This window comes from Leuciscus leuciscus (genome assembly GCF_965113295.1).
Source record: "Leuciscus leuciscus genome assembly, chromosome: 8".
Lineage (NCBI taxonomy): Eukaryota > Metazoa > Chordata > Actinopteri > Cypriniformes > Leuciscidae > Leuciscus > Leuciscus leuciscus.
Window position 1 is genome coordinate 12,061,900 of NC_138732.1, and position 23,089 is coordinate 12,084,988.

The 23,089-nt window shown below is 36.1% G+C and overlaps 2 protein-coding genes across 4 annotated transcripts in view; both read left to right on the plus strand.

Moving 5' to 3' along the window:
* ldb2a (LIM domain binding 2a) overlaps window positions 1-3,334 on the plus strand; it is a 58,745-nt gene extending 55,411 nt beyond the window's left edge. For both annotated transcript variants that reach the window (XM_082177882.1, XM_082177881.1), the window contains exon 9: window positions 1,392-3,334. In XM_082177882.1, coding sequence (XP_082034008.1) covers window positions 1,392-1,622 — 231 coding nt within the window. In that variant the 3' untranslated portion in view covers window positions 1,623-3,334. The remainder of the gene's footprint in view (window positions 1-1,391) is intronic.
* A 657-nt stretch (window positions 3,335-3,991) lies between these two features.
* On the plus strand, window positions 3,992-22,763 carry tapt1a (transmembrane anterior posterior transformation 1a). 2 transcript variants are annotated; one of them, XM_082177867.1, is made up of 15 exons: window positions 3,992-4,222; window positions 5,376-5,524; window positions 8,325-8,443; window positions 9,705-9,737; window positions 12,978-13,140; window positions 16,808-16,943; window positions 17,287-17,384; window positions 17,516-17,585; window positions 18,638-18,718; window positions 18,978-19,087; window positions 19,249-19,308; window positions 19,481-19,549; window positions 19,782-19,858; window positions 20,757-20,920; window positions 21,059-22,763. In XM_082177867.1, the coding sequence occupies exons 1-15, from the start codon at window positions 4,003-4,005 to the stop codon at window positions 21,301-21,303; spliced, it is 1,794 nt and encodes a 597-aa protein (XP_082033993.1). In that variant the 5' UTR covers window positions 3,992-4,002; the 3' UTR covers window positions 21,304-22,763. The 2 variants fall into 2 exon arrangements, with proteins under 2 accessions (XP_082033993.1, XP_082033994.1); XM_082177868.1 differs by lacking the exon at window positions 9,705-9,737.
* Window positions 22,764-23,089: the final 326 nt, after the last annotated feature.

Here is a 23,089-nt window from a genome sequence, read left to right on the forward strand (position 1 = left end):
AGATAAATGTATCTTAATTAAAAGCAACAAATGGAAAAGAAATGTATTTTAAAATGTATTTTAGACATTTTAATTAAAAGCAACAAATCCAGTGGAAAAAAATGCACATTCATTTGACTAGGTTTCTCTGCATTTCATCAGAATATTCTGATTAACAGTACAAAGTGCAAAAAGATAACAAATAAAAGTGCTAAAAATATATTTGTACTCCTCATTTATTTCCATGTGCATTTTTTCTTCTTGTAGTAATAATTTGGTCAGCCTATATTTACGGTTAGTCACTTTGCATTTTGACTGATTGGTGTCTGATTATAAATGCACATGTCATTTATATTTGCCCACATTAATGCGTCTCAGCAAAACGGATATGAACGCAGTCTACTATAACCACGCTAAATGCAAATTCACTTCCCCGATGCTAATGCTGGGACTCAAATTATCTGTTGAACTCTCTCTCTTACCTATAAGACAAATATTGTTTGAGTTTCCATCCGTGTGTCTCATTTGTGTTTGCTCACTCATGTGGATTGTGGGGCTCCTAAACTTCCGTATGCTGATGTGGTTCTGTCCCATATGGATCTAATATTCTGTCCCCTTCAATATGAGACAATTGGACGGTGGGCAATCATACACAGACTCAGAATGGGAGCTAGAGGAACAGACAAAGAGGCAGACAGGTAGAGATAAAGAGCTCCCGTGCTGCAGCGTGTCGACACACGATCAACGAAGCGTGTGCTCCAGTTAACTGATCAGTTGAGCCTGAGAATTCAGAGAGAGAGAGAGAGAGAGAGGAAAGAACAGATGACTTGTGCTGCACTAAAACAAAGGTCTGATATTGTCAAGCTGTGAATGGCTTAAAAATTGTAACTAATTAATCACACAATTGATTGCAATTAATCATGTCTGTATATTTAATATATAATATTTTTAAATAATGTTTGTATATTGTATACATTTAATTTTAATTTTTTAAATTTTTTATATATATATATATATATATATATATATATATACACACACACACATATTATTTTAGCACATTAAAATACAATTTAAAAAGGTTGTAACTAATTAATCGCAATTTAATCAATTAATCACATCTAATCTTTATATATTTAATTGAATATATGTTTAATATACTATATTTAATACATAATTTTTTTAAATATGATGTTACTAATAATGTATATAAATATGCATATTTCCCAACCCTAGATTAAATATTTTATTTTATTAGGGATTACTGGTCACTGTCCAACATTGTTAGTGTTGATCTCGTTTCTGTTACAGATAGATTTCTCTTCATCTGTACCCAAAGTTTCTTCACAAGTATGAAACTTGTCTTTAATATTGTTGTTCTTTTGTTGACTGTGTCACTGTATTTATTGCAGGACGTGATGGTGGTAGGTGAGCCCACTCTAATGGGCGGGGAGTTTGGCGATGAGGACGAGCGTCTGATCACGCGGCTAGAAAACACACAATACGACGCCACCAACGGTCTGGACGATGACGACGACTTCACGAGCTCGCCGGCACTCGGCAACAACAGTCCCTGGAACAGCAAGCCGCCCACAGGGCAGGACAGCAAGCCCGAGAGTACGGCCTCGCAGCCCTCTCAGTAGGAGACAACATGCGCAATGTCCCGTTAAACCACCAGGGCGGCGCACTCTCTCTCTCTCTGACCTCACTTTTTACCCTCGATGATGTAAATCCCATGTCATGGTGTTACTGATGGTTCCACTCCGTATTTTGGGTAACATTTAGGAACTTCACTGACCAAACTTTGGCAGCAATATTTGCTCACTGGATTTTTTTTAAATCATCTAGCTAGGCTACAAAGCAGCGCAAGAAATGTGACTCTTGGAGGAACTTGACTTTATTAAGGCTGAATGAGGTCTGAATTAACAGTGACCTGAATTTGGGACAACTTTAGCCCAATAATCAATGTAAAAATAAAAACTACCGTCTGTCTCGCAGTTCATCACATATCTCCATAATGACTTCAGTTGGCAACCACACTCAACGTCAACCAATGCTGAAGAGATGGTCATGTTGGCTGTCCTCTAACTGAAGACTGGAACTGCAGAGGCATCCACCGAGACCAATCCCTGAACATTTGCATTTTTATTGGAAATTCGTTTGGCTATTGTCTTCTTCCCTCTGCTTTCAATTAAAAGTGAACCGCCAAGCATTTCTTCAACACAACAGACTGTATTAACAAAGACAGCTTGTATAGAAGAAAAAACTTTGGCAGTTACCATTTACAGATTGTACTTTAATTCAAATATTCCTATTTGATTTCAGAGTCAATGTGTTATTTTATTAATTTGTGACTATTATGTGTTCTCCTTGTACTGTACCATCAAGATAAGGAGTTACTTTTTTGACAGGCAGGCACATATGAAACGCATATTTGTCCATCTTTCGTCTCTCTCCCAGTATTGACTTCATTTCAAAATGGAATACGTTATTTTTCTGCATGACATTTTGAAATCTGTAACATGTTTATTGCCAGACTTTTGAGGTCATGCTGGACTTTGGTTATCAGTTTGAAAGCACAGTAACCAGGGTTTTGACTTCGACAGTAAAAATGCATTCTGCTTCATCTGATGTCATTGAAGTCGACAAACCTTGACGTAAACGACAGCTGTTTTGACATTTACGAATTATTTGACTTTTTTTTTAATATATAATGGATTTCATACTCAGGAATGAACACCATACTGAGAAATGAGAATGTTAAATACAGATTACTGTAAATCCAGCCACAAATATTCTGTTCATTAGGTTTAAATGAGTTGAAATAACATTCATTATGGAAAGCTTCACACTGCTTTTAATACGTATGAAAACAGCCCTTTTATCTGAAAATCATCATTTCATCAAAATGCAGTGCCCTTTCAGCAAGTTATGTGATCATGTTTATACAGCTTTATGTAATTTATGTAGCTAGATACACGCACCTTTTTCCATATACTGTACATTGGATTTTTAAGTCCCTTTAAAAGTTGCATACAGTGTGCTTTAATTATTGAAAGGAGGAGGAGGATGATGATGATGATGACAAAGAGCCAAATATTTCTTTTTTTAATTAGTTTCTTTGTTTCTGTACTTTATTACAAAACTTATTTCCTGAATATTCTCAAAGCCCGAGATATTTCCAAAACCAACAAAATGACAAGACACAATATCAGCCACCCACCGTTTTATCCTTGTATTATTGAAACTCTGCACAGTTTGTAAAATATTTAGCAGAGGTGTTTTTTGTGTCATATCCAAAACTCTTCTATGTATGCTTTGCCATTTTGTGTGCCAATAAATTGTGCTTACAAAACTTTTTGCATCAATATTTCTGCCCCCTCTTACTCAAGGTTTACTTTGTCCCACACTTCTAAGCTCTGTGTGTGTGTGTGTGTGTGTGTGTGTGTGTGTGTGTGTGTGTGTGTGTGTGTGTGTGTGTGTGTGTGTGTGTGTGTGTGTGTGTGTGTGTGTGTGTGTGTGTGTGTGTGTGTGTGTGTGTGTTGCTCCGACCTGACTTTTATGGAATAGGCTACCGCTGCACATCTCTCGTCGAAGTACTTATGTTTATGACTACAGTCTACAATCTTCCTGAGTTCCTGATCTCCAGTGTGCTCTTCATTCTTCCTCTTGTAGAGTCTCAAGAAAGTCCCAATAGCGCCACCCTGTGTTCAATATCACACACTGAGCACGCAGTAAAACATTTTTACTTAAAAATGCATTATGTTCCTGCTTGTATTATTTTGTATATTTATTAATGTGTTAAAAAATATATATATACATTTCAATTTTTAAATGTATCCATTTTCAGTAAATAAATTACATTTCTTTTTTGGGTGAAAACTTCTTCGAGTTAAGTATATATAAGTTATTTGTGTGCTATAATTTCTATTGCAACTTCTGTGATATTTCTATAACGTGCTTATTCTGCATACTTTTATTTGATCGCAATTGTGCACTGTTTATCAATATCACGTGTGCACAATGTTTGATGACGCCACAGCGAAGATGGCGGATTCGCTGGGTGTCGGGACGTCAGACGAAAAAGATTCCGAAAATGACGACCACAAAAGGGTCAAATGTTCCTGGGGTGATGCAGCGATATCGAGGAGGGCAAACGTATCTGGGTCGGCAGCGAAAATGACGGAAACTATCGGATTTTACGAGAAACCCGCCGTTAAAGACGAGCAGCACGAGCACTCAGGTGAGCTTGAGCATCTGTCAACTGACCTTCGCCTTTTGCTTCCAGCGTGGCTTTAGTTTATCTGATTATACTAAATGGATATGCCAGTCTTTTTATGTGGTCACATCTAAAGCGTTTACAATGATGTTTAGGTGAATACTAAGCAGTCACTGAAACCAGTTCTAAATTGTGTTAATTTAATGTTTACAGAACGCAGATATGTTGTTGCATTCATTCAGATATCAACTTTGCTAGTCTCTGTGTCTAGTCTAAAGTGCTCATGGGGAGCCTGAGTGGGTCATTTGAGGTCTTCGAATAATTTCTCTTAAACAGCCTGTCTAGTTCTGTTCCAAAGTAAACATGGGGTTAGAAACAGTTCCAGAGAGAAATGTGCACTTAAAAGCTGACCGAGGGTGTCCTCTAAATGTGCCCTATTTAGAGGATATGTATTTGCTACAAAGACTAAAGAAGATAAGAACTGCAATGAGTGGACAAATTTGACTTTTTATTATTTTTTTTATCTATCTAGGGGTATACATGAATGCCCGTTGTTTTTATTGTGATTTTGGGCATCCTAAAATCATTCCCCCCAAATCTGTTTACAAGTATCTGATGTTACAACTTAAATCATTGCATTGCAACTAGTTACTTTTCAAATGCAGCATATGTAGCCTAATGTTGCAGGACATATCAGGGGTGCAAACTCATCTTAACATGAGGAAACCAGCTTCGGGACTTGAACTTATGAGGGGGGGATAATGTCGTATGCGCTTTCTATAAATTCAAATAATGTTTTTACTTGTATATCCAAGTTCAGTAAGCTTGTATATTTAAGTTAACATGAGCATTGACATTACTAAATAGATATAAAAGAATGTCTGTTATCTGTTGAGAAGGCAGTCATCAGACTTTGCACTTTTCAGATGCCGAAAATGTCAAAATGTCTGAATAGTTAGCCTTGCTATCACTATTATTTTTCTCTCCACTCGCATGCTTGATTTCTTTTACCACTTTCCAGTTTATTGTAATAATTATTTAGTCTGTTATGCATGTTATGTTTGTAATTTTGAGATTTTTGCAGAAATGCTGAAATGATTCTATGATGATCACCATTTTAAATGTTAAGCCTTTAATTGAATAGCATTGAACCCCTTATTTCCTCTGTACCCCATAGACCTGGATGACTCTGACGAGCCGTCTCTGTTGAGGTTCATGTGTGCCGAGCTGACCAGGGGATACTTCCTGGAGCACAACGAGGCCAAGTACACGGAGCGGAGGGAAAGGGTGTACACCTGCATGAGGATCCCCAGAGAGCTGGAGAGGGTGGGTCCCACAATTCTTTTCTTTCTTTTGAGGTGGAACCTAAAGGAGCACCTCAGCATGGCAACGATTCTGAAGTGTGACCCATGTGAATTGAGTAAATCCGAGGACAAATAGCTGCATTTTCAAATACAAATACAATACAACACATGTATTTCATGCATTGATACTTTTCCAAATAGCTAAAGGGTTTGTTCACCCAAATTTTTTTAATTCTGTCATCATTTACTCACCCTTGCTTCGTTCCAAACCCGTAAGTCTTTTGTTCATCTTCGGAACACAAATGAAGGTATTTTTTTATATCTTTGACACTTCAAAAAGTTCATAAAGAGATTGTAAAACTAATCCATATGAATTGAGCAGTTTAGTCCAAATTTTCTGAAGATCATTTTTCAGTTTTTTTCACCTTTCCTTAATAAACACAATAAAAGTGTTTATTGCCACCAGATGGAGATATTGAGCTATTGAAAACAGATATTGAGTTATTGAAAGGGTTAGTTTGAGCCTTGAAAGTTGCAATGACGTTGCTGTCAATGGAGGGACAGAAAGCTCTCAGATTTCATCAAAAAATATCTTAATTTGTGTTCTGAAGATGAACGAAGGTCTTACGGTTTTGGAACGACATGAGGGTGAGTAATTAATGACAGAATTTCATTAATCAATAAGAAATCAATAACCCTTGAAGGATGGTCAAATACATTTATTTTATTAGCCTTATGGTAATGATTCATATAGTGTGTATCAGATGTCGTATTTTCTCATAGCAAGACCTCAGGATCACACTCGCACTACTCAGGTTTGTGTGTTATGTTGACAGCTGAGGTATGTGCACACAAAGACGGCTCTGTGACCCTGAAGTCGCACCGCCCCTTAAACCCTAGAAAGAGCTCAGCAAACTCTCCAAACACCAGTGAGACGACAGTCAAGTGCTCACCTGGAAATAGTTTGTTCATTATGTTTCCAGTGCACAGATGAGAGGCTAGATCTGGAACTACTGATTCCTGGTCAGTACAGATAGACTGAAGACAATACAACCCAAAACCAGCTTTGCTGCTTCCCGTGTGCCACGATTTTACACGCTTTTCTGGAACTAACATCCACTCAGTCAATGTCAGCTGTGTAATAGATATCCACCTTCATTCAGAATGATTGCTGTCGGCCAGTGTGTTTTCTCTGAGCAGGTAAGGCTGATGCTTCCATCATCTCGCAGGGCTCAACTATAAAGATGGCTGATGGGCCCTGGTTGATGAAACTGTCACTTGACCGTACTGACCAGTATTTTGTTGCCACTTTAGTTTACCCAACATGTTTGGTAACACTTTAGTTTAGGGTCCAATTCTCACTTTTAACTAGTTGCTTATTAGCATGTATATTACTGGGATATTGGCTATTTATTAGTACTTATAAAGCACATATTAATGCCGTATTCTACATGACCATATTCTACATCCCTTAATCCTACCAAATACCATAAACTTAACAACTACCTTACTAACTATTAATAAGCAGTAATTAGGAATTTATTGAAGCCAAAGTCGTGGTTAATAGTTGGTAAATAGTGAGAATTAGACCCTAATCTAAAGTCTAAAGTGTGGACCATGTTTTTATGCTTTGCAAACTTCAACAGTGGATTTCGAGATTTTATTAATGACAGCTGAAGTTTTGTCAAAAATTTTGTCATATATTTACACTACCGTTCCAACACTCAATAAGACTTTTAAATGTTTTTGTAAAAAGTGTCCTACGCTCACCAAGACTGCATTTAGTTATTAAATCGGTAAAATTGTGAATTTTCAGCATCGTTACTCCAGTCTTTAGTGTCACATGATCTTTTAGAAATCATTCTAATATCCTGATTTGGTTCTGAAGAAATCTCATTATTATCAATGTTGAAAACATTTGTGCTGCTTAATATATTTACATTTGATACATTGATATTGATATTGATATTAGATACATTTGTTTTTTAGGATTCTTTGGATTATAATAAATAGAAAGATCAAAAGAAATTGAAATCTTTTGTAACATTATAAATGTTGTTACTGTCACTTTTTGATCAATTGAATGCATCTTGCTGAATAAAAGTATTACTTTCAATGTAATGTAATGAAAAATATTTTACTTCTGAGACCATTTTTTCTAGAAAACTTTGGTTGGTATAATTTATAAATTTTTTTACATATTTGTTTGTTTAAAAATGTGTAGTGATTACTGAGCTACATAACTGTATAGTTCACGTTATTATTGCAAAATATTTATTAAACTAAAAAATTTGAGAAACCGTAAATGTAATTACAAATTCTGACATATAAAGGATATGTAGTTTTATTGAGAGGTCTGTAAAAGTATTGGCCTTTTATTTTCGTTGCCTTTTTTTGAGAGGGTTCTAGTGGTCTGTGTTTATCTCCCAACAAGCACTCCTTATTTTATTGCTGCTGGTAAAAACTGTCCCTCAGGATTCACACTCAGACTTTAAAGAGCCAGTTGCTTGTGGTGTATGTTAACGTTTTAATTTAGTCTTAATGGTCTTTCTCTGAAACGAAGGAGTGCCTTCTGAAGATGAAAAATATTTTAAGGTTACGAAGTGCTGGCAGACATATTCAAAGCCTCCTTCAACACATTACACGCCTCGGTGCGCTCAAGCATGTAACGCATCAGGATTCAGGGCCGAGGGGTTTCTTAGTATGATGTCAGTGCGGTTTCTGTATAACATGACCGAATGCGACTAAACAAATGGATTTCTGGTTTGCATATTGCATATGTGAGTGCATGTGCTAACAGCTCTGTTTGTGTCTTCCTACAGTTGATGATCTTCGGGGTCTGTCTGTGTCTGGATGCCTTTCTGTACGTGTTCACTCTGCTGCCCCTGAGAACTCTACTGGCCTTCCTGAGGGTGTTGACGATACCTTGCTGCGGCCTTGGGTAACACACACACACACACACACACACACACACACACACACACACACACACACATACAAAACTCATCTATCTTCAAAAAGATATACTGCCATTAAAAGTGTGAGGTTGGTAAGATTTTTTTTTATGGTTTTGAAAGTCTTATGCTCACCAAGGCTGCATTTATATGATCAAACATACAGTAAAATATTATTACAATTTAAAATAACTGTTTTATATTATATAGAGCTGAATTTTTAGCATCATTACTCCAGGCTTCAGTGTCTTCAGAAATCATTATAATATGCTGATTTGGTGCTCAAGAAACATTTCTCATTATTAGCAATGTTGAAAACGTTGTGCTGCATAATATTTTTGTGGAAACTCTCATACTTTTTTAGGGTTTTTTAGGGAACAGCGTTCATTTGAAATGGAAATCTTTTGTAACATTAGAAATGTATTTACTGTCACTTTTGATCATTTGAATGCTTCCTTGCTGAATAAAAGTGTTTCTTAAAAAAAAAAAAAGTACCCCAAACTTTTGACCAGTACACTGTCAAAATTTTTTGCAAAAACAGCTTGTCAATGGGGCAGTACCCTTAAAATTACAACTTTGTTCCTTGCCTACCCCTAAAGGTGCATTTTAGTAGCTTAAAGTAGTAATATGTATCAAAGTATACTTATGTACAGTTGTACACGTATCCTTTCACGGTATACTCCATTTGACATGTACGCATACACATCTCTTGCCACAAGTTATAACCCATATGCACATCTTTATAATCTTTTAAGCTAGAGTTTCGTCTGTGGAAAAAACATTGCTAACATTAGCATTTCAATTTCACAGGTAAATTACGGAGTGTCACATTTTACAATCTGACAAACAACAATCATAAAGGACAGTATCATAAATGCAGTGAAGCCAAGTGTCTTCAAACAACAAGACACAAGAAATTAGTGTATTTAGCATTGACCCACCTTTACTTGGAAAAGATTTGCGACTGCAGATAAAAGTTGTTCGAAGCATTGTGAATAATTTCAGAATCAGATTGACACGTTTTGTGTACGTTCGTTCTCTGAATCACATGTACGCACATTGGAGGAAAGATCGTAAGATGTGTAGGACACTTTCTACGCAATATTTTATAAATGAAGCCCCAAATCTTGCTCTCTCCTCATTGTGCTTTGATAATGCCATGTTCATAATGAACAATTGTGTATTGACATTTCCTCATATCAGAGTGCGGTAAAGTGCCTAATGTGTGCTTCTCCCTCCTCCCTTCAGCGCTAACGTTTGCCCTTATTGCAGACGGAGCAGGTAGGACGCCTGGCTTCACCGACTGTGACCCATTCTTCATTCTGTTTGATCCATGTATTTTACATAACGAGCATGTCACTGTAGCATTTGCCAGCTTGGTACGGTGTATATGTCACTGCCCATGATAACTCTCTTCAGTGAGTGGTTTAGCTTACGATATGACGGTGCAGTCATTTTAATTTTAAATGTCAGCTTCTGGCAAGTTAAGTGGTTTTTGAACTGTTAAGTTTCTAGTCTGGCAGTGGTTGTGTTTCATTTCTGTAGAGTGTGACTTGAGTGTGTGTCTGGCACCTGGATGACATTGAAGTGCTACATGCCATCCTGCTGAAAGAAAAAATATAGTTTGGTAAATTTAGTTATTTTAGTTTAAGCTGGTTTATCTTGTTGTCTAACCACCTGCCATAACCAACAAGCTAGACTAACTTGGTGGCCACATCAGCAATCCACTATAGGCTGGTTTATACTGTTAAAATTTGGGGGGTTTTCTCTCTCTGGTGCATTTGGTGACGATCTCTCGAGTCATAGCAGCTTTTCCCTTTGCTTTATCAAACAGCAAAGAGGTTTAACTGGATCCTCAGATCCATAGCTACACTTTAAGATTGTATAATACCTCACGGTCATATCTCCAGCACTAGGAGATTGTTAAAAAATATTTCTATTTAAATATAATTGAAGAGCTTACAAGTCACACTCCTGTTTTGGTAAGATCTTGATTAAATTTACTGCTACTTTTAGGACCTACCTTCACAATGGATGAGACCTTTCAGTAGCCTTTGGTTTTAATTCTGCAAATGAACAGTAACATCTCAGTCAACATTAAAATTCTGCATCTCATTACCTCAACATTATTCTAGAATAGAAACGCCTTCTTACACTTAAGCCTGGCACTGTAGCACAAGCAGAAGCTCTCGCAGATAAAAGGCTAATATCAGTATGTGCGCAGTCTTTGCTTACATAGAGACAGATTTCATATCCCAGCTGTCACCCATTTGAATACTTTCTATGAGTTTCTTGTGTAAAAATGTAAATATTTTAAAGATACAAAGAATTTTATTTGTGCTATTTCATTATATTGTTTATTGTAGTGGCAAATATAGTTTCTCTTATGTATTTTGGTAATGTAGTATTTGAGCTTCACAGTTATACTCAGAAAGTAAAGAAATTCTGCTTTGTCATTTAAATATATATACATAAAAATAAATAACACTAATATTTAACAAGGATGCTTTAAAGTCCCCCTGTAGTCAATAATTATATCCCTTAAAACTCATCTTTGATCACCAAAATGACTTATTTAAAAGTTTTTTCCTTGAAAAAAATGTGTGGCTTTAAGTACTATGTACTTACATAAAAAATAAATACAATGTACTTATTGTGTTCATGTTGTATTGTAAAACACTTTAGCTGCTGTTGAGGTGTGATACGGGTAAGGTTAGGGACAGGTTTGGTGGTATGGGTTGGTTAAGGTGTAAGGGAAGAGTCAACAGTATAATTACAAATGTAATTACGTACATTAATTACAGCTGTAATTAAATGGAGGTATTTCCAAAATATAAGTACAATGTAAAAACATGTATGTACACAATAAGTCCATTGTACCAAATTATTCATTTTCAATGCAAGTACATAGTACTTAAAGCCACTTAATATAAAGTGGGACCAAAAATTCTTCATGCCTTAAAATAGCTTGAATGTAACTCTACACCCTTGCCTCAATTAGTATATGTGGCTCTATAAATATACAAATTAGCCCCGCCTCCACTCACTCCCACCAGCTCAGAGATCCACTCGTTGACGATCACACGTTGACATGATTGGTTACAAGGTAGTTTGTGACATCAGAAACACCAGTGATTACAAATCGCGTTTTTTTAAACTGTCTTTGGTTCACTGCAGTTTTAAGGAGACACATAGACAGATAAACAACATTAAAAGCTTGATTTTCACCAACAGAAGTGACAGTAAAGATGTTACAAAATATTTCTATTTCAAATAAATGCTGTTCTTTTGAACTTTATATATTTATCAAAGAAACCTGAAAAATATGTATCACTGTTTTCACAACAATATTAAGCCACACAACTATTTTTAACATTAATAATATGAAGTTTTTCCTATTATATTAGAATGATTTCTGATGGATCATGTAACACTGAAGACTGGAGTAATGATGCTGCAAGTTCAGCTTTGCCGTCACATGAATACATAACATTATAAAATATATTAAAATAGAAAATAGTCCTTTTAAATTGTAATAATATTTCATTTTGATCAAATAAATTCTGCCTTGGTTAGCATAAGGGACTTCTATCAAAAACATACATGTATCTATATGTATATATTCCTCAGCTTTCTGTTGCTAGTTCTCAGTCTTGCCGTTTTCCTTAGGATTATTATGTAGATTCATCCTCGTGAGTGGGAGTGTGATGCCTCAAGTGAAAATGAAAAATCTGTCAAGTTTTTCCTTTTTTATTCTCCTTCCCACACCTTGGTTGCAGGATATCTGCACACCTCTAAATCGCTGCTCTGCTCCTCAAATAAATCGGATACCTTCTGTTCATTTATCTACTGCTGAAAGTGTCTTAACTGTGAACTAAGCAAGGTGTGATAGACGTCAGTGTAAACCGATGTTATATTTGTTATATTTTCTCATTGTCTGTACATGAAGACCATACATCAGACATCTGCATGGGTTTTGAGTTGTGCCTTGATGTTTTTCTCCATCTGGGACTTTCTCCAACTACTGCCACTTTTGACCTTGTGATGTTTATTAACTCACTTTAAACACACTTTTCACACTCTGCTACTTTGTTTTTTAAGATGCATAGAAAAACAATCATGTAAATCCTTTTCACACACTAATCGTTGAATATTTCATGTGTTTGCATCATTATCGTTGTAAAAATTCAAATAGGTTTTCATAATTAATTATTTAAATCGAAGTCTTGGACGTTGTAATGCAAATAATGATGAAGCCATTTTAATTCTGATGTGACATTCAAGTGTGTTAGTCCCTGGACTGTAGTTGAAGAAATGCCCATCTGTGTGTTTCTCTAGTTTGAAAGAAAGCCAAAGCTTTTCTTCATTGCGGTGGTGTTAGTGTGTAATCATTGCTTTTGGCCTCATTTTGTAAACTCATAAGTTTTATTTATAATTAATGTATTCAGTAAGCTTTCTCTGCAGTTTGTTCTGACTCCCAGGCCTGTTTAATACACTTCTGCTGTGTGTTTGCTTTACCAGTGGCTCTCGGTTCTTGCAGCCGGCTCAGGTGTGTGACCTGCTGAAAGGTTTAATCATGGTGCTCTGTTACTCCATGATGCACTATGTCGACTATGCTATGATGTACCACCTGATCCGCGGCCAGTCGGTCATCAAACTCTACATCATCTACAACATGCTGGAGGTATCGAACTGCTCTTTTGGATCATGTTTTTAAGAAATTGTTCACCCAAAAATGAAAACTCTAACCACACTTAGTAAATCCTTATAACCCGTGGCTCTTCTGTCAGATAACATCTCCAAAATGTTAAATACCCTTTGACTAGTAACCAAAAGTCCAAATCATAGTCTCTGCTGCACCAATTCAACTGATATAAATACTAGTGTAGAACATTGCATAGAAACCGTGTCTATTCCTCGTTTAGTGAGATCAAATAATAAATCTAATGCAGGATCTAGGAAAAATCTAATTGTTATTAAAACAGAAAATGTTGCTATTAGTAAACAAAAACTATTTCTAAAGCTAGGTCTTCTAAACATTAGATCACTCACACCTAAGGCAGTTATTGTAAATGAAATTGTCACAGATAATAGCTTCGATGTACTTTGCCTTACTGAAACCTGGCTTAAACCAAATGATTATTTCGGTATTAATGAGTCTACTCCTCCTGGATACTGTTATAAGCATGAGCCCCGTCTGATTGGTCGTGGCGGAGGTGTTGCAACCATTTATAGAGATATTCTAAATGTTACTCAGAAAACGGGTTATAAGTTTATTTCATTTGAAGTACTTGTACTAAATGTTACGCTCTTAGATGTTAGAAAAACATCACTATTATCTCTAGCCTTGGCTACCGTATATAGACCGCCAGGGCCTTACGCTGATTTCCTAAAAGAGTTTGCAGATTTTCTCTCAGACCTATTAGTCAATGTCGATAAAGCATTAATTGTTGGAGATTTTAACATACACGTAGATAATTCAAATGATGCGTTAGGAGCTGCGTTTACAGATTTATTAAATTCATTTGGGGTCAAGCAAAACGTCACCGGACCAACACATCGTCTTAATCATACACTCGATTTAATTATATCACATGGAACCGATCCAACCGATATAGATATCATTCCACAAAGTGATGAAGTCACTGATCACTACATGGTAACTTGCATATTACGTACTGCTGTAATATGTCATGCAGCGCCGCGTTATCGACCAGGCAGAACAATCCTTCCATCCACCATAGATAATTTCTCAAATTGCTTATCTAATTTGTCTCAGCTGCTGCCTGAACCCAAACAAACAGATGAACTAGAAGAACTAACTAGCACTATGAGCACCATTCTCTCTAGAACATTGGATGTGGTTGCACCTATTAAATTAAAAAAGGTCAGAGAGAAAAATAAAGCACCATGGTATAACAATACTACGCATGTTTTAAAGAGAGAAACCCGTATTTTAGAGCGTAAATGGAAACAAACTAATTTAGAGGTCTTTAGAATCGCGTGGAAAGACAGTATGTCACGTTATAAAAAGGCCCTAAAAGCGGCCAGGGCTGAGCACCTCCGCAAACTAATAGAAAACAACCAAAATAATCCAAGGTTTTTATTTAACACCGTGGCTAAACTAACAAATAAACAGACGTCACCCGAACAAAATATCCCGTTACAGTTCAGTAGTAATGATTTCATGAACTTCTTCACTGAGAAAATAGAAAGCATCAGAACCACAATTGTAAACGTTCAATCTTCAATCGCGCCTTATAATTCAGCTTCAATTATCACCCCGCAAGAACAATTACAGTGCTTTACAACTATAGAACAAAAAGAGTTAAATAAACTTATCACTTCATCTAAAACAACAACATGTTTATTAGATCCTATACCAACTAAACTACTGAAAGAAGTGTTACCTGTAGTGGAAGAGCCTCTCCTCAATATTATTAACTCGTCTTTATCTCTAGGTCATGTTCCAAGAACATTTAAACTGGCAGTTATAAAACCTCTCATTAAGAAACCGCAATTAGATCATAATAATCTAGCAAATTATAGACCCATTTCAAATCTTCCATTTATGTCTAAAATATTAGAAAAAGTGGTGTCCGCTCAACTGGGCTCTTTCTTGCAACAAAATGATATCTATGAAAAGTTTCAGTCTGGATTCAGACCGCATCATAGCACTGAAACGTGTTAAAATCACAAATGATTTACTTTTAGCTTCTGACCAAGGCTGTATCTCAATACTAGTTTTACTTGATCTTAGTGCTGCGTTCGATACTATAGATCACACAATACTCTTAGATCGACTACAAAATTATACTGGTGTTCAAGGACAAGCACTAAGCTGGTTCAAATCATACCTATCTGACCGCTACCATTTTGTCTATTTAAATGGAGAAAAATCGATCATAACTCCAGTAAACTATGGAGTGCCGCAGGGATCTGTGTTAGGCCCTCTGTTATTTTCAATATATATGATGCCACTTGGAAATATTATAAGGAAACATGGAATTAGTTTCCATTGTTATGCTGATGACACTCAAATATATATTTCATCAAGGCCGGATGAAAACGCTAAATTTTCCAAATTGACAGAGTGTGTTAAAGATATAAAAGATTGGATGACGCGTAATTTTCTTTTATTAAATCCAGACAAGACAGAGGTAATACTTATCGGTTCAAAAAACCGCCCACAAAACCTCGCACAATACAACTTTAACATCATAGGATGTCCTGTTACTTTATCCGCTACAGTAAAAGACCTGGGTGTTATACTCGATTGCAACCTGTCTTTTGAAAATCATATTTCATATGTTACAAAAACAGCCTTTTTCCACCTTAGAAACATTGCTAAGCTACGTAATATGCTATCAGTTTCTGATGCAGAAAAGTTAGTTCATGCATTCATGACCTCGAGACTGGATTACTGTAATGCCTTATTAGCTGGTTGTCCTGCATCCTCAATAAACAAGCTACAGTTAGTCCAAAATGCCGCCGCTAGAGTTCTTACGAGATCAAGAAAATATGATCATATAACACCGATTTTATCATCACTGCATTGGTTACCTATAAAGTTCCGTATTAATTACAAGGTATTGCTACTGACTTATAAAGCCCTAAACGGCTTAGCTCCAGTCTATTTAACGGATCTTCTATCGCCCTATAATCCATCGCGCTCTTTAAGATCACTAAATTCAAGGCTTTTGGTCATACCTAGGATATTCAGAACCACCAAAGGAGGGAGAGCATTTTCACATTTGGCTCCAAAACTCTGGAATAGTCTTCCTGATACTGTTCGTTGCTCAGACTCGCTCTCCCAGTTTAAAACTAGATTAAAGTCGCATCTCTTCAGCCAGGCATTCATATAATCCCACAGTTCAAACTACAATCCGGCCTCTAGCTCATAAATGCCAGAGGAGAACTGGCCCCCGACTGAGCCTGGGTTCTCCCAAGGTTTTTTTTTTCTCCATTAGGTCACCTGATGGAGTTTTAGGACACCATTAGGTCACTTGATGGAGTTTTTCGGTTCCTTGCCACTGTTGCCTTTGGCTTGCTCAGTTGGGGATATTTTGGGGATATTTAATTTAATTTTATCAATCAATAAATTCCTCTTGAAATAAACTTTGTTGTATTATTTAAATTTAATACTGTGAAGCTGCTTTGATACAATCTGTATTGTAAAAAGCACTATACAAATAAACTTGACTTGACTTGCCTTGACTTAGTTTGTTTCAAACCTGTATTCTGAACACATGAACAACTTTTCTCGCAGCATTTATATATAACAAAAAGCAGCATGCAGCTTTCGAACGACATCAGGGTCTGTTCAATATCTGTGTTATTTCATCTCTCAGGTGGCAGACCGTCTATTCTCTTCTTTTGGGCAAGACATTCTGGACGCTCTCTACTGGACGGCCACTGAGCCAAAGTCACGGAAGAGAGCCCACATTGGAGTTATCCCTCATTTTTTCATGGCTGTCTTCTATGTGTGTATCCTTTTCAGTCTACAGTGCTTAGGATACTTGAGACAATTTTGATAATGCGTATTAGAACCCATTTGATCAAATATTTCATGATGTGTCATAATTTATTATTCTTTAATTCTATATTAATGTTGAAAGAGGTGTGCTGTAATTGTAATTTAGCGATTTCCACAAACCCTGGTCATATTTCTTATCAAAACAGAATGTCCTGTCTGAACTTTCAAGATTCTGATATAAATAATATTCTGTTGAATCTGATTCAATATACTGCAACTTGTAGCACCATAACATAATATCCATGACAAAAGTAGTTCAATATAATTGTTTTCCTCAGTGAATATTTGTCTCAGTTCTGCATGCCATTCTCATCATGGTCCAGGCCTCTACTTTAAATGTGGCCTTCAACTCCCATAATAAATCTCTACTCACAATTATGATGTCTAACAACGTAAGTGTTCACACACACAAACTCATTCTGCAAACGGCAGAATCTTTAAATCTCAGTTCAAGAACTATTGTCACTATATACATTTAGAATTGTGTAATCATGGTTTTTACAGGCATGTGTTCATGTTTCAGTTTGTGGAAATCAAGGGAAGTGTGTTTAAGAAATTTGAGAAGAACAACCTCTTTCAGATGTCTAACAGCGGTGAGTCTTAAAAACCAAGTTTTATATATATATATACTGTTGCTTTTCATCAACTTAATGCACCCTTGATTAATAAGAGTATTAATTTTTGTTTTTAGCAAGGGTGCATTAAGTTAATCAAAAGTGACAGTAAAGACATTAATAATGCTTCAAACGTTTTCCATTTTGAATAAATGTTGTTCTTTTGAACATTCTATTCATCATAGAAAAACAAATGTGTCACAGTTTCCATGTTTCCACAAAAATATTAAGCAGCACAACTATTTTCAATATAGATTATAAGAAGAAAGGTTTCTTGAGCACCACTTCAGCATATTAGAATGATTTCAAGGATCATATGAAAATGATTACTGCTGAAATGGCTGAAATTGATTTATGATGTTCATGTACCATGCTATTTAAGTTGCTGCAAAGAATACTTTGTTATAACCATGCAAAATGTCCAAAAAATAATGGTCATACCCTTTTTGTTTGTGCAACACATGGTTTTAATGTAGATTATACACAGTCAGGAAATATTACAGCAGTGTGCGTCAGTTCTGGTTATTCAAAATTACTACCAAGCTGTACGTTATTATAATCACTTAGAGACTCTTTGATCGACAAGCAAGGTGAAGTTGTGTGTGGGCTTACTCAGAAACATGATAGCATCTTTTTGAAATGCTAATCAAAGCTCACAAGAGCTTTTTGATAACGCTCTGTGAGATGCTGACAGGCTGTGGTGCGTTTGAGGTCCTCTTTCCTACAGAGCCCATCCTTTTATGAATACTGTAATCAGCACCTATTCTGCCTTCCGCTGTTTACTCTCTCCCCACCTTCAAATGGCCACTAAGTCTTGTGGTCGTCCATTTAAGTCTTTGTGCTGGAAGAAATCCTCAAGTTCTGCACGCGTCGTACGGATTACCATCCTTTGAAGTCCTACTATCTAAAAGCTTTATTTATTGACCGTGGTTTCCCCTCACATTTTGCAGAGAGAGTGGCTTTGAGGATATAATATATAAGATGTGCAGACATTGTTGCTCATGTGTTGGGTTTATATTTCTGTCTTACAGATATCAAGGAACGGTTCACCAATTACGTATTGCTCCTCATCGTGTGCCTGAGAAACATGGAGCAGTTTTCATGGAACTCAGGTCTTGATTATGACTCTTAATTATTAAAACTCTTAAGATTAAAACTATTCTTGATTCAAAAGGCAGACATTTTTAAAGTAGAATCTATTTTCATTTTAGTCTAGTAGTTGGTTTATTGTAGTGCCAGAATGAAGCTTTTGGGTCCTTGGCATCTTTATGAGGCAGATCCAGTCAGATTTATAATGACTGTGATACTTACATAACCTACTATTTCAAAAATGCTTGGTTAATCTAATAACAGTGTTGATATTGCTTGCAGATCACCTCTGGGTTCTGCTTCCTGATGTCTTCATGGTAATCTTGTCTGAAATTGCGGTTGACATCGTCAAGCATGCCTTCATCACAAAATTCAATGACATCACAGCTGATGTGAGAGCCACAGATTTGTAATTTGTTTTTCAAAGATAATCGATCTCAAGACCACAAGTACATATCAAGTGTGCCATTCTAGACCGGGCCATAAATTGCACTAAAATATACAGAAACACAGGCACCACATATTAACACTTCATTTCCATCATGTTCTTAAGGTCTACAGTGAATATAAAGCCAGCTTGGCCTTTGAACTTGTCAGCAGTCGACAACAAAATGTAAGTGATCATTTATTGTCTGATTTGTGAATGTAATATGTAATCATAGGTATTTGTAAATGCTTTCTATTTGAAAAAGAAATCTGAACGCACTAGTATCTGTAAACAGCATAAAATGGCAAAAAAAAAGTTAGAAAATAATAGAATACAAATGTGGTTTATTCACGGACAGGCGTACACAGACTACAGCGATTCAGTGGCGAGAAGGATGGGCTTCATTCCCTTGCCTCTTGCTGTACTGGTGAGAAAATCTTTCCACTTGTTTAGCTACTCTTTTATTTGAATTTTAGCCAAAAAATACTCTTTGAAACAATATGTGTACTATGTATTTTTGATGCTTATTAGAGTATCATGTTGTTAGATTACCAACATGCTTATTCCAAACTGTAAAATGACACATTAAACAACAAATGATATATTACTGATATGTGATTCTGATACTGAGGATACGGTTTTGTTTTCATCTCCTTCAGTTGATTCGGGTGGTGATGAGCTCAGTGAAGATCCAGGGCGCTCTCTCATCTGTCTGTCTGCTCCTCTTTTATCTTGGGTAAAATCAATTACCTAATTGTAGGCATCACATAATGTATCATTTTTACCGCATAACTCACCGTGCAACCCAATCTCGACAGACCTAGTGTTTGATGTTTTGTTTTCCTGCTGTGTTAACATACAGTCTGTGAACGGATTCTGAGAACAGTTTTGGGCAGTAATACAAGTAGTACAAATACAAATACAAACTACATTTCTCAGTAGAGGTGGTTGTGCCAGTATAGTTTTCAAATCATGTAGTGAAAATAGGGCTCTTTTTTTTATACATTATTGTTCAACATTTGGGGCCAGTAATGTAAATAAATAATACTTTTATTCAGCCAAGGATGCACTGAATTGATCATAATTTATAGTAAATACCATCCTAACATTTCACAAGATTTCCATTTCAAATAAAGGCTGGTCTTTCGAACTTTCTATGCATCAAAGGATCCTGACAGAAAAGTACCATGGCTATCACAAAACATATTAAGCAGCACATCTGTTTACAACATCTTGAGCACCAATTCAGCATATTAGAGTGATTTCTGAAGGATCATGTGACACTGAAGATTAGAGTAATGATGCTGAAAATTCAGATTTGCCATCACATGAATAAATTGTTCAAATATATTAAAATAGACAATTATTTTAAATTGTAATATTTCAGAAAATTACTCTTCTTACTGTATTTTTGATTAAATAAATGTAGCCATGGTGAGCATAATAGACTTTAAAAGCATAACAAAAATCTTTCCAACCTCAAACTTTTGTATTGAGGTTAGCTGTAATGTAGTCTGACCTGCTACTTCCGCTAATTGTTCTGTGGAGTAGTTTATAACATTTTGGCAATATTTTGTGTTTAGCTTGCCTGAAACAAGCTTTAATCTTTTTAATTGTGTGGTCTGATTCTGCAGATTGATAACACTGAAAGTGTTGAATAGTATAGTTATTCTGGGAAAATCCTGTCGATATGTGAAAGAAGCTAACATGGAGGGTAAGCTGTTTGAAAGACCGACTGCTCAAACCTCAAAGCAAACTCCCAAGAAAGCCAACCCTGCCAAATCTCCCCCACCCTCAGGTAACACCAGTTTGGATTATTCAAGTTATTGTTCAGACATTCTGTCGTTCTGTTCTGAACACATGATGTTTTGTGTGGAGGAGAGTTTTCAAAGAATCATGTTGCTTTTCTGCTTTGTTTCTTTACCTCTGTTTTTAGCTGAACCTGAAGTTCAGCGGCCCTCCACCTCCATCACCAAACAGCCGACCCCCAGGGCGAAGCCTTTTCCCCCGGCTCCACCCCCTGTAACTGAGGTGACCAGTGATCCGCCACCAGATTCTCCCCCTAAACCAGAGGAGAGCAGCAGCGAGACACCACAATCTACTGAACTTAAACACAGAACCACAAATAAAGATCTGTTGGAGATCGACCGCTTCACAATATGCGGCAACCGAATCGGGTGAACTTTAACCCCATCACCACAGTAACTGCTCAGGAACTAAAGTCGAGGAGACTCAGGAGTATGAGTCTGGCATAATTGCGAGGGGCTTTCGAGTGAGTTCTTCAGAGGTTGCTACTATTTATCTCTAACTGAAAAATGAATCTGCTTCTATTCCTGTGGAATATCTACTAAAGGAATCAGATCGAGTGCGTCAAGCATTTCAAATCAAAATAAAGAATCTGTTCACCCTCGGCAGGCTGGCATATCACATGGAACAGCATCTAGTAAATGTTTCTCTAGGATATGTTTGTCTCTATTTTTATCCGAGACAGAACATATTGAACAATAAATGAGGCATGAACGTCTTACATACTAGATTCAAAACTTGTCTGAGTAGAATATAAAAAACATGAATTATATATTTATTTTTAAACACTTAAAAAAAACATTTACTAATTCACATCTGATTCAAATGAATAGATATATTGACATTTCTACATATTGACACTTTTGGCTTAGAATATTATGCTAAACAGATTTGCCAATAATGCTGCCATTAGATTTGTTCAGTCTGCCAAATTTGTTTTTAATAAGTTGTAAAGGTGTTATTTGGTTAGATGCATTACTGATACATTACTGTGTTTTTTCATTGTTAATTTAAAAGAAAGGGAATGTTTGTCTAGCCTAACGCCAGGCTGCTTGATAATTTAGCTCTGTATAATATACAAGGTGCCAATCCAGCAGACTTCAATTTGCACTGATTTGCCATATTGTCTTAAGCGGTACAGAATATTTTTGTTTTGTTTACGAGTATGATATTGACCCGTTTACACCAGCTATGAAAGAGCAAATAACTGTTTCATATGAAGTGTAACATAAAATAGGAATGTTTTTTTTAATGCACATTATGTATTTTAAAATTCAAATCATCTGTGACCAATCACATACTGAGAGACTATATTGTTTGATATAATTATTTTGTTGTTTTAAATGTAAGTAAAGTATTATAGAGTAATTAATAGTTCAATATCATGTTTATACTATTTTATAATGTTGCTTAGAAGTTGATTTAGCAATGAGAAAAGTTGAATGTCAATCTAAGTCCGTACAGCCTGTCTAGAATTTACCTCCGGTATACAGTCATGTGGTGCAGAGGTACCAAAAGCCAAGTGACTTGAAATGGATATTCCGTCATTCTCTTTTGACTGAAACTGTTTTTTAATAACTAAATGGAAGCGTTCCTGCCATGTTTTGAAATGTGTGTGTCATTTGCATTTCAGTATATTGTAGTTTGTTCTGTTATCATTGTAAAAATTGGATGACCATTTTTGAAAAGATTCTGAACAGGGTTGCACAGGTTGTTGACCTTTTTGTTTTTAAAATGTACCATAATACTAAAAAGTGGTTTCATACATAAAGGGTAACGACTAAACTTTTTATGTAATGCCATTTTTGGGATAGCAAATAAAAGTTGTTTTGCAATTTGTGCCTTATTTTTTTTTTTACAGTCATCTCTTGAATTTTTGTTTGGCTGTCAGTGTCCAATAGTATGTCCATATTGTTTTGTTGTCTTTAGGTGAAATTTTATACAAATTTATTAGGAAAAGTGTGTATTTTTCTTGGCCACCCAGCAAGCAATTTTGCGTTTAAAAGACGTCTAATAGCCGTCCAAACACAGCCCTGACGTCTAGGCTAAAACAAGGCAAAATCTGGGCTGTCAGTGAAAATGTAATAGATGTCTAACCATAGCCCAAGATTAGACTAGTCATCAATCGTGCCTACGCACAAGCTATGCATTGAACGTGTCA